This window comes from Nylanderia fulva, unplaced genomic scaffold (assembly GCF_048542155.1).
Source record: "Nylanderia fulva isolate GAGA-0341 unplaced genomic scaffold, ASM4854215v1 Scaffold20, whole genome shotgun sequence".
NCBI lineage: Eukaryota > Metazoa > Arthropoda > Insecta > Hymenoptera > Formicidae > Nylanderia > Nylanderia fulva.
The window spans coordinates 2893690-2909044 of NW_028190264.1; the positions used below are offsets into that span (position 1 = coordinate 2893690).

Sequence of the window (15355 nt, forward strand, 5' to 3'; positions counted from 1 at the left end):
GAATAGTCAGTCATTTTAATAAACACCATCCTGTTTTACCGGTTTTGTAACAGGTGTTCAGTATTCAGACTGTAGATCAATATAGCAGAGGGCAGTATCTCGTGGAGCAATTTACACATGAAAAGCAAAATTAATTTTTCATTATACTCAAACATATTTTATGCTAAATTAAATTAATAATTTTATTTTATGTAATAAAATTAGTTGTAATAACTAATTTTTAAAACATGATACGATGACAGAGTATGTGACATATTTAAGATTTAACGCAGGACTTAGATTAAGTATTAAGAAAATAATTATTTTTTTGTATGTTGCTTTTATTTTGACGTAAACATTTATATTTAATTACAGAGAAATACATAGTATATAGCGCGAACAATAAAAAATAATTTGATTGTCATATAGACGCGCAAGGGTTCGCAAAAAACATTACAGTACAACGAACAAATATTTTCTAAATATTTTACACGATTAAGATATTGAATTAAAACAACTATAATAAAGAGTAAAGTGTAAAGTGTATAGTTTTCATAAAATTATTGTAAAGTTTTATTACTAAAAATAAAATAATTTTTGTGTATATATACATATAAAGAACAACATAAAGAAAACAGAAGACAAATAATTATAAGATATTTGTTAAAAATGTTTTATATAAATTATATTATTATTTAAACTGTGCTTTTAAAAATTAAAGATAACGTTATTTGTATTCACGTCGTCAAATTACAAAAATGTAATGACTTCCCCATGCACATACTAGGAAACTTCCTTAATAAAAATATTTTTATAGTAGAGTAAAAATCGCACCTCACGTAAATATTAGATCACGATAAAGATAGAGAGAGAGAGTATGAGTATATATTTATACATAATTTTATAAAAATAGACGAGCTTTGGCGGGGATATCTTTGTTGCTGAGGTATGTCTATAGTTTCAGTTTCATAAGGTAAATGATACATGCGTCGATATTATTGATTTACATTGATTTGTTATTCTCACGGTTCTCTTTGGAAGAGATTGATATATTTTGCACACACACACACGCACACACACACACAAACACACTGTTTAAGTTCCACTGAAAATTGAAAGTCGGCCTTCACTTTTATATTAACGCACATATTTGCTTCCGAATTTTCTTCTTTTAATATATACAATATAATATTGTACTTTATAGAGGGATATTTTTCCAATTCGCATGAATAATCCAATTTTCAAAAATTATCATGTGAATCCACGTTACGTAGATGGAAAATTCTGTATAAAATTGCATAAAATTGCTCAACGCAAAAATTGCATATAAATTGCACAAATCTTGAACATTGTATTGGAAAAAAAATTTTAAATTACAAAGTTAACTTAATAAATAAAAATTTTAATAAAGTTCAAGTGAAAAAAAGAATATAAAAACACATTTTAAAACTGAAGAAAGAACATAGATTTAAAATAAATATAACAACATTCAATTTAAAGATTTTTCATTGATTGATATGTTTGCATTAACTAAAGCAATATGAAATTACAATATTACATTTTTGCATAATTTTTAGAATGTATTATTCATGCAAAACGATAATTATTCGTTCCTCGTTTCGGCTTCCATATAAATAATATATAAATAATACATTTTCAGTTCAACACGCACCGACCTTAAGATCATAGTAATCCACGAAAAGAATTACAACAGACAAAACATCTAAACTTGAAGCCAAAGTCACACTTCTCGTTTTAATACCCGCATATTGGTCTGTAACTACTTCCATATACACGTTAAAAAAACGAAAGACGGCTCTCTTGATAAGAGTAGCCAGGTGAACCGATATGTGTAGCACCGTTTTACAGCATGATTTTTCGATACGCGCCGCATTATCGCGACGCGATTATAAATACATTACGCTTATCTCAAAATAATATTTACGCAAATATTATAATCGCAATGTCTACAAATGTATGTATATGTACGTATATACGTATATAATTAGGTATATGTGCTCGTCAGAGACGTCTCGGTCTCCAATTCCATTTTTATACGACTTTAGGCCGCGTCTACTTGAACGCATTGTTTTCCATCAACAAGCGTGGCGAATGATATAATTAATAAATTACGCATTGGAACACACAGTCACATCTCAAGAGGGAGATAAAAAGCGAGAGTGTCTCGTCGATAGATCGACATCGCTCTGATAAAGTGCAAAACGTCTCAAATCTTTACATCTATCTAGAGAAATTCGACAGATAAATTTTACACAATAAATTTAGTGCAGTCAAAAAATTATTTTTTGCGTGCTCTCTGTATTAGAGTTGCAAGCTAAATTAATTTACGCGCTTAGTTTATTTATATACGAAGTTCATAAATTAAACTGGAACTTGCGAGCATTAGGAATACAGTCTTATGAGCGATCTTGAAGAAGAGTCTTAAATATATACTTATCTAAAGGACCGATTAATTCGGGATTATAACAACGATTGAGACTTGCCTCTCATTTATATAATTATAACAGATAATTCTTAGGAATTATTGAGTTGTATTAGATTTAGATAATTATGAAGATAAAACACAAAGAAAGATAGAATATACATATTTTATAAAACTCGACAAAAATGCATTTATATTTTCGCTCATATATTCATCAAGATTTAAAATAATAATTTAATTATTTCATCGCTGGAAAATATCAGGAAATTTAATTTTTATGAATAATCGTAATTTTCTAATTTAAACCCGAATAAGTCGTAACACAATAAAAAAATAATATCACTTCGTTTCTTTTATATTCAAATATGAGTGAAATATTATGCACATAAAATTATAAAAACATTAAAAGGAACAATTTACAAGCGCATATTTTTTCTGATAATCTGTATTTGCAAATGTGACAGTATATTTACTTTGCTAAATAGAAGATTATGATGATTAATGCTAATTGCAATGTTGGTGCGCAATGATGAAATACAGATAGCACTTTAGATTTGTTGGAGTGCATTACAACTTTAATTAAGTAATTCCAATTAGCTATTCCTATCTAAGAATATAATCATAGCTGTAAATATATGTGTAGGCAGAGAATGAAAATTTAGGTAATGCAATAAGTTATAAAATAATGCAGCAGAGAAATGTCAGACCTGACCTTTAACACTGTTCCATTTATAAACGTTATTTTATTTTATATGAAATGTATCGTTATTATAATACGACAGATTACATTTTATAAAGTGAAAGACGACCAGCGTCGCAATCGGACGAAACCTGCGTCCAGCGTAATAAAATGATATACATATACGTGACTTAGAACAGTTATTAAATATCATGTGATCATATTATATGGCCATCAATAATAAAGTGAATTTTCACTTTATTCCATTTTAATGATCAATTATGTAGACGACATTGTTTTGCAAATATCTAACGAACATCAGTTTTTTTATCCTTTTATAAAACGCTAGTTGTATATAATTATATACTTTACTTGATTTATTTGTAATTATAATTGGAATATAATTCTGTTATAATGTTTACTGCAATTCGAATTAATATTGAGGCATTTATGTATAAATAATAATAAATGATATTTTATATTTAATTGTTAGTTTATTTAGAAAGTCAAAATATTTAATAGTTCAAGTTATATATTTAGTACTGTAAAATGTAAAGAACGAAAAATAGTTATGGAAATATCATTTCTTATTATTTAAATTTTCGTTTCTCACTTATTTAGTTCTCATATTTTTACTTCCGCTATAATATTCAATGAACGACAAAATACGTATAAATATATTCAAAAAATTCTGTGAGAACGTCGTGGTCATCATTATGTAATTGCGATGCATTTATTTGCCAAATATTCGCTAAATAAAAGTTTCGATATGTGTACAACTCAATTTGATAAACTTCCTGTTGATCAATTCTTTAATTAAATATTTCACACACACATACTGCGTACACACATCATAATTACTCTCTACAATTATTTTGCATCTACAGAACGAGACGCGTTCCGCTATAAGAAAATTAAATTAAACTAATATAATAAATTATTCTAATTCAAAGATTCATTCTACACTAACTAAATAGATTAAAAATTAATCAACTTTTTTTACAAAAACAACGCTATATTGTGGAGCATCAACTCTTTTTTATCATCTCACCAGATTCATTATATTATTAAAAAATTTGTTTTGGAACATCGAGGAATATTTGGCCAGCGATCGCGTCAGTCAAAGGCTTTATTCACGAAACGCAATTATCGGAGCGCCGCACTTGCGTGGGATCGAACACACATGCGACTCTCATTAGGTTCTAATAAATAATCAAATCGCTGCATTGCAGAGTGACGGCACGTCAGTATTAAAAAAATTTTTTTTTTTTACCTGCGCCGTCATTCATCATCTCGCGCCCGAACGAAACAGATCCTGTCCAAGATTGTTAATCTTTTATACTCTAACTTCTAGCTCGTGCGCACAAACTCACATGCACACATATACATGTTGCGGGTCTTACTACTGTAATCACGATAACGTATATTGGAGCTCTGTATCCACTTCGTGCTCAATCGGCTCTCACTGTTACTCTTGGACTTTGTATGAGCATATATGAGAAGAGAAAACGAGACGGCGAAAGTTGAGAGCCCACTTAATCCTTTAATCAGGTACATCCACCTGTGTTCTTTTTCTTCTCGAGGCACGTTCCCAAGGGATACATTGCTTGGGCGTTTTACAAGGCTTAGTATATATATATGTATATTTTAATTCGTAATTTATTAAATCCATCACGAAGACTCATCTATTGCGAAAAGAATAATATTAGATAGCGAAACAAAATAATCTTTTTACCGGCCTTTATTTCTTTTGTACTCTTTTATTATTAAAACCTCATTATCGTATTAAACAAAACAAAATATGAAAAAAATAATTATGCTTGATAAGAAAATAATTTATTTATTATCAAATTTAAATATTTTTGTAAGCTGTCAGAAGTTAAATGTAATTTTACTATCACAAAATTGATATTCTTTGATGTATAAAATTATAGAAAACTCCTGTGATATTGCTAAATGTCATCTTCTTCGCAACGTTTAAAAAAAGCTAGAATGTAAAATTTGTTCGCCTGTATTTTTTTTTGTCGCACGTTAATTCCGATTCATAGAAAATGGAAGTGAAGTTAATGATACACAAAGGAAAGTTCCGCGTGTGTTTTAAATCAGTGCGAATTGCTGCTCTGGCGCCTCTCTGCGCGATAAGAATGCATTGGATAATGTCAGAGGTCTGTTGGTCGGGAACGCGCTGCAAGAACAAAGAAACAGGAACATAGAATACGTAGGTCGTAACAACGGCTCCTTACCAGGATACATAATCAGTGCGCGAGTCGTAAAATCGTTATACGACCTCTCGACTGAAAAAAGTTCTCTCCGAAGTTGGAGTGACACAAAGCTCATAATCCGCCTGGATAAAAAATAATGAAAATATCATGTAACACCTCGCGTAGAAAATCGCCGCGTTTACCTTCTCGATCTCGATTAGCGTTCACGTTTCCGTGGAACAATCCTCGATCGTAAAAAGGAGAAACTCTCCCCTTCGAATTCTGCTTTTCTCTCCCTTTTATCCCGTCGCAATATTTCACAGTACGTGCAAGTTCTCGCAGCTCTTGCTCTTGCTGTCGTTCAAGCACATCTTATTGAGAATTTCTCTAGCGAGGTTCAGGCTCAGAACGGTTTTGCTATTGTGCAACTTCGACAATAGTTTGCCCTTGCTACCTTGACGCCGAAGTTTCTTTTCGCGGGACTCTCTTAGGCGGATTTGCTTCAGAACGCCGACCAGAAGCTCGTCCACATTGTGCTTGAGCCCGCTGGATGTTTCAATAAACTTGCACTCGCGCGACGTGGCCAACTGCTTCCCATCTTCAACAAATTGCAATGATTAATTGAAATTGCGCGCGAAATACCGAATAAAGTCGACTAAAAGTCTGATTACATTCGGCCGATTTTAAATTATTTATACAAAATATAAAGAGTGGTTAAATCCAATAATAATTATCACTTTTAATTAGAAATTATTTACTTCAGTACTCTTTTTGTGCATATATAATATAATTTATGTGAATAAATATTATAATTTATTACAAATTAAATTTCCCATTCTTTAAAGCTAAAAATTATATAAGCACAGACAAATAGTGACAAGTACGTAGAAAAAAAGCGAAAACTTGGTCTGAAAATACTATTTCGTTTTATTCGCAATATCTTTTTACCATTTGCCGGAATTGTCCGACTTCTCGCGAGATCGGACTTGTTGCCGACGACGATGACCGTATGTTCTTGAGTGTAATGTTCTTGCCACAGATAATTTAGTATCTCTTCAGCCACTTGAAAGCTCGTACGTGAAACGATTGAATAAACCACGATGCAGGCATGTGGCTCGTATGTCGACAGAGAGTTTTCGACCTAAAGGGTTTCCCAAAAATTTTTTGTATTTTAATTGACATTAATCACATAAAATGAGATTGAATGACATTAAACGCTTAAATATCATGCGGACGTGAAATATCTGCTTTTATAAATTTAGGAATAATATATATGTATATTTTACATGATTTTCTTTTATTTCTTTTGTTCATTAAAAAGATAATTATTTATATCAAATTAGATGTTAAATATTATGATAAATTAAACTATTAGTTATATAGATGAATAATCCACAAAATAACGGAAAATATTATTCGAAATATATATTTGCAATTGATATTGAAATAGAAGAATAGTATTAAGAGTTTGACAATGTATTCAGCAGATATTTGCAGAAGAAAATAAAAAATAAAAAGTTCAAAATGCGTGACAGAAGATTTTAAAGTTTGACTGACAATGAGTTAAAGCTTTGACCGAATAAAACTCCATAATCTAGAAATAATATGACAAGTTACAGCATATTGTATAGGCGAGAAAATAAACTAGACGTCAAAAAAGTGTTTATTTTTTTAAATTTAAATCAACAATTACCTTTTTAGTTTAATAATAATTTTAATCACGACTTTTACAGCAATGATGATCACAATTTCATCTATTAAATAATATTATAAAGCAATCTGAAACTTTCGAATGTTTTAATTATGATTTATATTATTCGTATATAAAAGCACGTTTTACATTTTGGTTATTAAAAAAATCTCTTTAAATGTTCTTTTCCATATTGCTGTTTATAGGATCTGTATCACGTTATTCTTTGCAAAACAGCAAATTGCACAAATACAAATAATGTAACAAACTTTTAAACTACAATATTAAAGTTACAATCCTCGTCGATTTACGGCTTGGTACATGAAATTCGCATTAATGCACGCTGAGCGGACTTAGATAGGTAGGTAGCTCAACAAATCCCGAGAATGGTTCAGATTAAGGAAGTCGATTTAACATGAATGTCGAAGTACTCAGAAGGGATTTTGTTCAAAACTCAATTATATGAAAGCAAACTTTTAGAGAAAGTTAATTCCGTTGTTGCGACTTAATACAAACTATTGATGTGCATTTATATTTAGTTTCAAGAAATTATATCCGCTAATATACCATTGTAACGTGAAAGTAGAAGCAAGGTAATCAGTAAAAATACATTAGCAATTACTTTCTATAAAAAAGTTTTTAACAACTTGATGTTAAAGGCACTTTAAATTTATACATTTACAAAGGAAAGAATAATTCTTCAATATCAATTATAGAGTGCATTCTTTGTAACAAATTTCTTACAATTTCTTCTACGTATTTCTCTGAGCAATCCAATTCAAAACTTTCATACATTTTAAATTATCCCTCTCTTAATTTTACTCTCTGATCTTTTATTAATCACTTTTAATGAGTTTGCTTTTATCTAGTTTCATAGCAATTACGTAGGATAAACCATTATTGCGATAACGTAAGAAATAATTAAGACATTCTACGGCAAACAAGATGAAAAACAATTTTCACATAATTGCAGTAGCTCTGATTTGTGCATCGACAAAATGCACATGATATATAACCAAAACAAAAAATATTATTTACTTAATCTAATTCGACTAAATTAAAGAAATAATTCTGAAAATATATTATGTTGTAATAAAAAATATGAACAGAATACGAGATAACTTTAAAACCTTTAAAATAAAGATTAGCTTATTTTTTTAGATGATTAATTTTTTCATATATTATTATTAATTAATTATTAATTAATATATTACTTTATAAGCAGTGTAGTAGAAGAGAAAAATGAAAAAGGGACAGAAAAAGAAGATAAAAATATAATTGATAAGAAAAATTTTATACACACGCATACATACTACTCTCTTTCTCTCTCTTTCTCTTTTGTCTCTCTATTAATATTATATTCCTTAATTATAAAATAGCAATTATAAATTACGCCGCGTTAATACAGATTCCCGAGAAATCTGTCTGTATCACAAGAATTGTGAAATACTCGGGCGCAGCAAAATTAATTATTGGACGAGAAGAATCTATTGAGCGATGTTCTCATAACCATTTACATGATAAAAACCTCTAAATGTCACTACGAGTCTTTCATTTATAAACGAATTTATGCATTCCCGACAATACTGTACGCCATATTGACTCAATGAAAAGATTCTGTGTGTTACGAGAAACTGCGTATAGAATACCCTTAAGCTATTAAAACCGAAGCTAGTTTAATATACTAGTAATCAATGTTTATTCATGCTCGCACATAATGAGACTGTAATACCATGCAAAATTTGCTAAGTTATCTAAAACTTGGTAGATATATGTATTAATATGCAGAGGCAAAGCGTCGTAAACAGATTTTTATATAAAAATTCATTAATTGAAAGTATGTGAAATTTATATGTATTGTATATATATAAGACTATTATTTATACATATAAATTTCAAAAATAATGTAATACTTACGCTCATTTCTACGTGCGGATGATCAATAAAGATCATTTCCGATTCCTCACTATCTAACAAAATAGAAACTGTTTTTTCCCCAAACTCGTCATCTGCAACATAAAGGCGAAAGTCTATGCTAAATGTTGTTGAAAATTGTTGAACTTGTGCTTCACGCCATATAAAGAAAAATGTATTATATATTATAAAAATTTTCATTCAATTTTATTTATTTCGTCACAAAAGAAATGTTCTGTAAGTTTAACAATAAAAAAATTTCGTCGCTATTCGTAAAAAATCAACCATTGAGTTGAATTTTATTTCGTGTACTTTATTTATAATGATGGTAAATACCAGCATTTGATGGCACATAAACTTCAAAGAAAAGTAATAAATTATACTAAACAAATACAAACTATATGATTTTAATGCCAATCTTAATTCAGAAAGAATTAAAGTTGCTATTTGTCAAATTTTGTCTATTTTTCCTATTTGTCGTTAGAAGTAATCTTGAATTATTCCTTTTTTTAAGGTAAAACTTTGCCGTATAAAATAATTACCTAATCAGAATTATTTAAATAACTTACATCATAGAAGATATAACGATTGGTTCAAATTTGAACAAGCAATCAAAAGTTTCAAGGAATGTCAAACTAGTTTGGTATAACTAATATACTATGCAAACTCTCTATAATTTGTCGCGTACGAGTTTGAACGTCATTTACGATCTCAACTTACATTACATTTACAAATGGATGCACTTATTACTTTCGATCGCGTAAATATGAATATAGAATCAATATAAATACATTGGATGTTTCGAGACGCTCGTATGTCAAATAGTTTAAAGCCTCTACGATAATTGCTAAATATTGAAATGTCCATTATAATGCAAGTCATGATTAATTAATTTCTACTCAATATTTGTGTTTCTTCTTTATTTTTTTAAATATTTCTTTATCTGAGAGAAACGACCTTTCAGCTGTTTTTCCTTATCTTTTTATATCTTCAGATAGCATTATTGAATTTATTTGTTATAAATTATATGAAGTTTTTCGAATACAAAATAGAAGATAAATAAACACATGAGGGAAAATGTAAGTTACATTTGAGCTTACAGTATTGCAAAAGAGATTGTATAGATTCACTTTATATGAAATATCGAATGCAGAGAAAAATATGTAATAAGTATATATTCTGCTAAGTTAACGAGTTATTAAAAAATATGATTATTACTTAATATTTCTCCCTTGTCAGATTATAATTTTAATGACACTCTATTTTTCTTTTAATATATAGTGTGGAGAAAATTGTCTTTTTTGGAAAAATGTTTTTAGATGGATTAAAAAGATATTAATCTGTCTTTTAATAGCAAAGATATATATTTAATATTGTAAAATAAATTATAAAGAAAATGACTTTAATTTTACCAAGATTTCTCATCATATACAAATTCAGTAGAAACAGAATTCTTGTAGATCACTTTATCTACATCAAGCAGAAAAGAGAAATCTTACAAATTAATTAAACATAAAAACATTACTAAATTAAACATAAAAACATTATTAAATTCAAGACAGCAATCTAATGAAAAATTACTGTAAAAATGAATCTGTAAAAGATTGTTAAAATTAAATTTAGAGAACTTGGAACTTTTACTTTAACCAACTAGACGCGCAAAAATACTTTAATACGAAGTCATTTATAGGTAATTCGACAATGACTTGTATAATGCGAAGCTCTTGAATAATCAAGATTGACTGGATAGAAAGTTGCACATGCGAAAGGGATGCATAAGTTCTCGGTACTGCGCATCGCACGTTCTTACACGTGACATTCACGCACGTGTATGGAATGAATACGCGAAGCGCACAATATTGCGCCTGTGTGCGAAAGCTCGGTTCATATACTGGAAATTATTGCAACGCGAGTCCTATGCAACGTGCTATATGACCGGAATTGCGTGAGGATGCAGAATTGGCCCCTTCATACAGCGCTTGCCGAGTTTCAAAGCCGCATGATTCAGCAACGTGAATTTTTTCTCTCTCTTCAGCTTCCGCGTTATTATTAACTACCTTTGCTTTTCAAAGAAGTGGGCGTAGCGGTGTCTGTGTCGCGCGCGAATTGAGAGATTGGTTACGCCATATGTTTTTAAGCACGTTAGTTTTAATTAAAAGTTAATTAATTAAATCAGAAAAAGGTTAATTAAATGGCAAAAGTTCCATTTGATCGATTCTATTCTCGCGCGCAGTGAGACTGCGCTTAAACATAGTATGAAAATACGACTCGACGAGAGAAGATAAAGTCTTTATCAAAGGACATTACCGCAGGAAAAAAGGGATTTTTCTATAAATTAATTTTCTAACTTCTTTAGAAATATATAGAATATTCCTTTGCTTTTTTTCGATAAATAAAAGATTAAAAAGATAATTAAAAATTTTGATAAACAATTTACACTATGAAAAAAAGAGAAAGGAAAAAAATTCTTGAAATGATTCTCCAATACGTAACCATACTTTAAAGACACATTATATGTGGAATTACGTCAAGTGTCGTGATGCAAAATCCTATATCAAAGGTACAGGATAATCAATCCTTTTAATGGAAAATCTTGAGTTCCCACGTGTCTTGTTCAAGGGTGTCACGGCATTGTTCTACATGCGAGGGTGCACAGACTTACCTAGGCTGGCATCGTACGTGTTTATGTATTCGCTCGTCATGAATTGCGAGACCAGAGCCGTCTTTCCCACGCCGGAGTCTCCCAGCAAGATCACCCTATATTTTGAAATACTTTCCTCAATGTCGCTATCGATGCTAGCGTCTTGCCCGCTACAACAAGAGCCCTCAAATGGTGATCTCTCCCCCGATACATTGCTGTTTCTGAAAACAAAAGGAAAAAGATGTTGCGAATGGCGAAGATTATAATAAAATATTTCAAGTATTTTATAAATATAGACAAGTGCTATCAATGCAAAATTACAATGACAAAGAAAGTTATTTTCTTAATTAATATTATTTATTCGTTTATAAAAAAAAATTATTTATTTATTCGTATTCTCATAAATCGAATTTCATACTCGTAATGATATTAATTTTGTATCACGTATAGTGACCCTTTTTAGCTATCAACAATTATTTTAAAAATGTAGAAAATGTAACTTTTGCATGACAAATCTTTATATCCCTACATTTTACTTATAACATTATTTAAATCCATGCATAATTATTTTCCTCTTGCTTTCATCTGTATCATCGAAAATATGCAAAATACATTCTCGTTTTTCCCTGCCTTCCACATCCCTGACTTTCAGTGAAGTGTTATGGAAATTCGTTGGTAGGAAGCCTTTATAAATATACGATATAATCATATGTATACTTCTAAATACATAAATATATTTATCACACAAATAAGAATTAAAATTAATAATTAAAATACATTAATTTAAATAAACTAATTATCGCAATATTTTCTTTGATCTTCTCAGAATGAAATGTATATGTTGCTTTATCTATTCTTATGTTAAAGGTATAACCATATAATGCAAATTGTGATTGTTACAAATAAATTGTATGTATCCTTTTGAGACTTCTCTCTCGATATTGCAAAAAATATCAAATATATTTTGAATTGCAAAGGAAGAACAGAAGTTTCTTCCTCGCAAATTTTAGCAGAACCATTGTTTATAATAATCTTCTTGATATTAATTTTCTTAAAGTTAAATAATTTAACAAAGCCATCGTGTAATCCTTTACATTAATTTTTCAAGAATCTTTTAAGTACTTTATTGGAATCCCGCAACGATTATATTCCGTTACCAGGTAATATTGTGTACGTTTAGCCGAACATCGATTTGATCGCATAACAAAATACTGTTGGAATAAGCTACCGACGTCTATATGCATTTATATGTACATAGGTTGCATGTAACGTTATTGTTCGACAATACCACAACTTCGAGCAAGCCATCGGCTTTGGTATCGACTGTAATAATTATCGCGTTTATCCGTCCGCCAGTATACAATATCAATCCGGTGGGTTTCGGCGTTCCCTAATGGCCGAACAGGCTGAGCCAGATTAACTTTGATAAGTTCGTAGATTACAAATGTCAATCGTAATATTAGCGTAGGACTGTGATGCATAGTTATTCTTAAATTAGATCAAAATTCTACAAAAATTTAATGGTGCATATACAATCAATGCGACATATTTTATAAATGTGTATTAGTCATGCGAAGTATTTTATAAAATCACTAGCACAACATTATTAATTATCGTTTTCACGTAAAATAAACTAAAGAAAGAGGGGAAAAAAGATATATAGAAAAATATGGTTTGGCTTATCGTTAACTTGCTTGCTCGTTAAAGTTACGGCATGTATATACCCAAGAGTATACACGAGAGCCATCGTTATGTTTAAAATCAGACAATAGTACAAAAATAAAACGGAGCTGATGTTATATCAGAGTTTCCACGCGGGATTATTCCCGACGATGTGCTTGTCTGCAGTAAAAATACAGAAATAGCAGTAAAACATTTGTTATCAATAGAAAGAATCTTGTCAATGGAGTCTTAAATGATTTGTTAAATCATTTGTTTGTTTAAAATTCCTTAAACATACGCATCGACCATTTATCATTTTACGATAGAAAAAGAAGAAGAAATAGAAAATATAAAATTTTTATGTAATATTTAAGCTATATTATTTAAATTATAATATTTAAAATTTAATATAAATTTACAATGTAAGTTTATAATAAAATATATATCAGACATACAAAATATATTTTCCAAATATATATATTTGAATAATTATACGAAAGGATTTCAGTATTTACTAATACTTGCTTATTTAATTGGCATTTATACATATAATGCTCGATGCATTTAACTAAATTATTACACATCTTGTTGCAGTATATACATATTTACTATACAGTAGTGCATACATTTGCAATTTCATATTAGATTTACGGGTGAAACAATATTGCAAACAATAGGTATAATTAATTCTATTATTAAAATTATTTTGTCAACAACAATAAAATATTAACTTCTCTTATAAATAAAACACATTAAAATATAAATATCTCGAATTTAATTAATATAAGAACATGCAAATATTTTCTAAGAATTTATTCTTCAAAACAGAAATTACACTTAATTTTCTGTTGTATAAGGTCAAGACTACAAATCTCGATGAATTTACGCTATATTTCCAAGAACATTTTCCGTCTTATTTTCTGACGTATTTTCCGCCTGTAGCAATATCCAATTACGCGATTTACGTGAAGATAGATCGAAAGATATCCACATTTCTTTAGCAAGTAACAAGGCAAACTCCTATGTCTCTTATCTTCATCACCAATATTATTTCGAGCAAATGAATATGTTGTAATATCTCGAAGTCGCACACTATATGATTTTCTTTAACGTTTTTCCCGAAAGATCAAATAATGTGTTATTTTTCGAAAAAGTATTGCGAATTGTTATAAAATAATACAGATGTAATGTAAATTAATATTAAAAAGTTGAAACTAAAATATAATATTAATTTCTGTTCTGCACAAAAATAATTTTAAAATTGTCTCTTTTTTACTTATTTTTCTTTATTTTCCATATTTCTGCATTATTCATTTTTTTGATAAAATAAAACTTTTTGTAAATAAATAAAAATGAATTTGTAGAAAAAATTTGTATGAAAATAATAATTTATACAATTTATTTGTAATGATAATAATTTATTTTAATTTCATAAAGAATAGAACAGAAACAGAAAACTCAGCAAAGTATAACTGTAATAATTTTTCTAACGACTTCACGTCAATCGATTTTCAGCATCCCTCTCAACATTTCTTTCTCCAATATATCTATCTCAAGACAACCGTAAATTATTCACGCAAATATAATATTATTCATCGCAAATTAATATTAAATTAATTATTAATGTTAAAATATCGGAATTGGAATATAAATGTGTCGTAACACAATTTTAAATAATTTTATATTCTTTCCTTTCTTACTCTATTGTAAAGAATCTATTTGGATAAAAGAAGAATGTAAAATCGCGTCACTTGAAAAAATTAAAGAAAAAATTTTGCAGATTTGAAAACAATTTACAATATATTTCAATAATTTACAAATTCATATTAAATCAATCCAATATTGCTTCGAAAGCGATGTTTTTCCTAGCAATTTAACATCAATGCATCAGCATCGAGATATCAGTGAAGGTCATGATCGAACTGTGCAAAAAGTCTTCAAAATATCTAAATGGCTTGAAGGATAATGATGCGAAACTCCTCGGCAAGATCTTTGAAAGAATCTCGCATAAATAAACGCATCGATCCGATTGTTTGCCACAATTGTGAAATTTATTTTTTCCTATAATTAAATTTTAAGATTGCCAGGTACGTTCAACATCCTCTCGTTAGAAATACGATAAGTGACTTGACAAGAAAGACTAAAT

General features: G+C 29.2%; 1 protein-coding gene and 1 long non-coding RNA gene across 4 annotated transcripts in view; one reads left to right on the forward strand and one right to left on the reverse strand.

Moving 5' to 3' along the window:
- Positions 1-15355, forward strand: part of LOC114944186 (uncharacterized) — a 192853-nt gene that overhangs the window by 39716 nt on the left and 137782 nt on the right. The window lies entirely within an intron of this gene.
- LOC114944174 (uncharacterized) overlaps positions 351-15355 on the reverse strand; it is a 40822-nt gene continuing 25817 nt past the window's right edge. For 2 of the 3 annotated variants that reach the window (XM_085482264.1, XM_029319962.2), the window contains exons 5-8: positions 11569-11768; positions 8910-9022; positions 6251-6443; positions 351-5900 (exon numbers count right to left, since the gene is read on the reverse strand). In XM_085482264.1, coding sequence (XP_085338390.1) covers positions 5620-5900; positions 6251-6443; positions 8910-9022; positions 11569-11768 — 787 coding nt within the window. In that variant the 3' untranslated portion in view covers positions 351-5619. The remainder of the gene's footprint in view (positions 5901-6250; positions 6444-8909; positions 9023-11568; positions 11769-15355) is intronic. The other variant, XM_029319963.2, reaches the window with a different exon arrangement.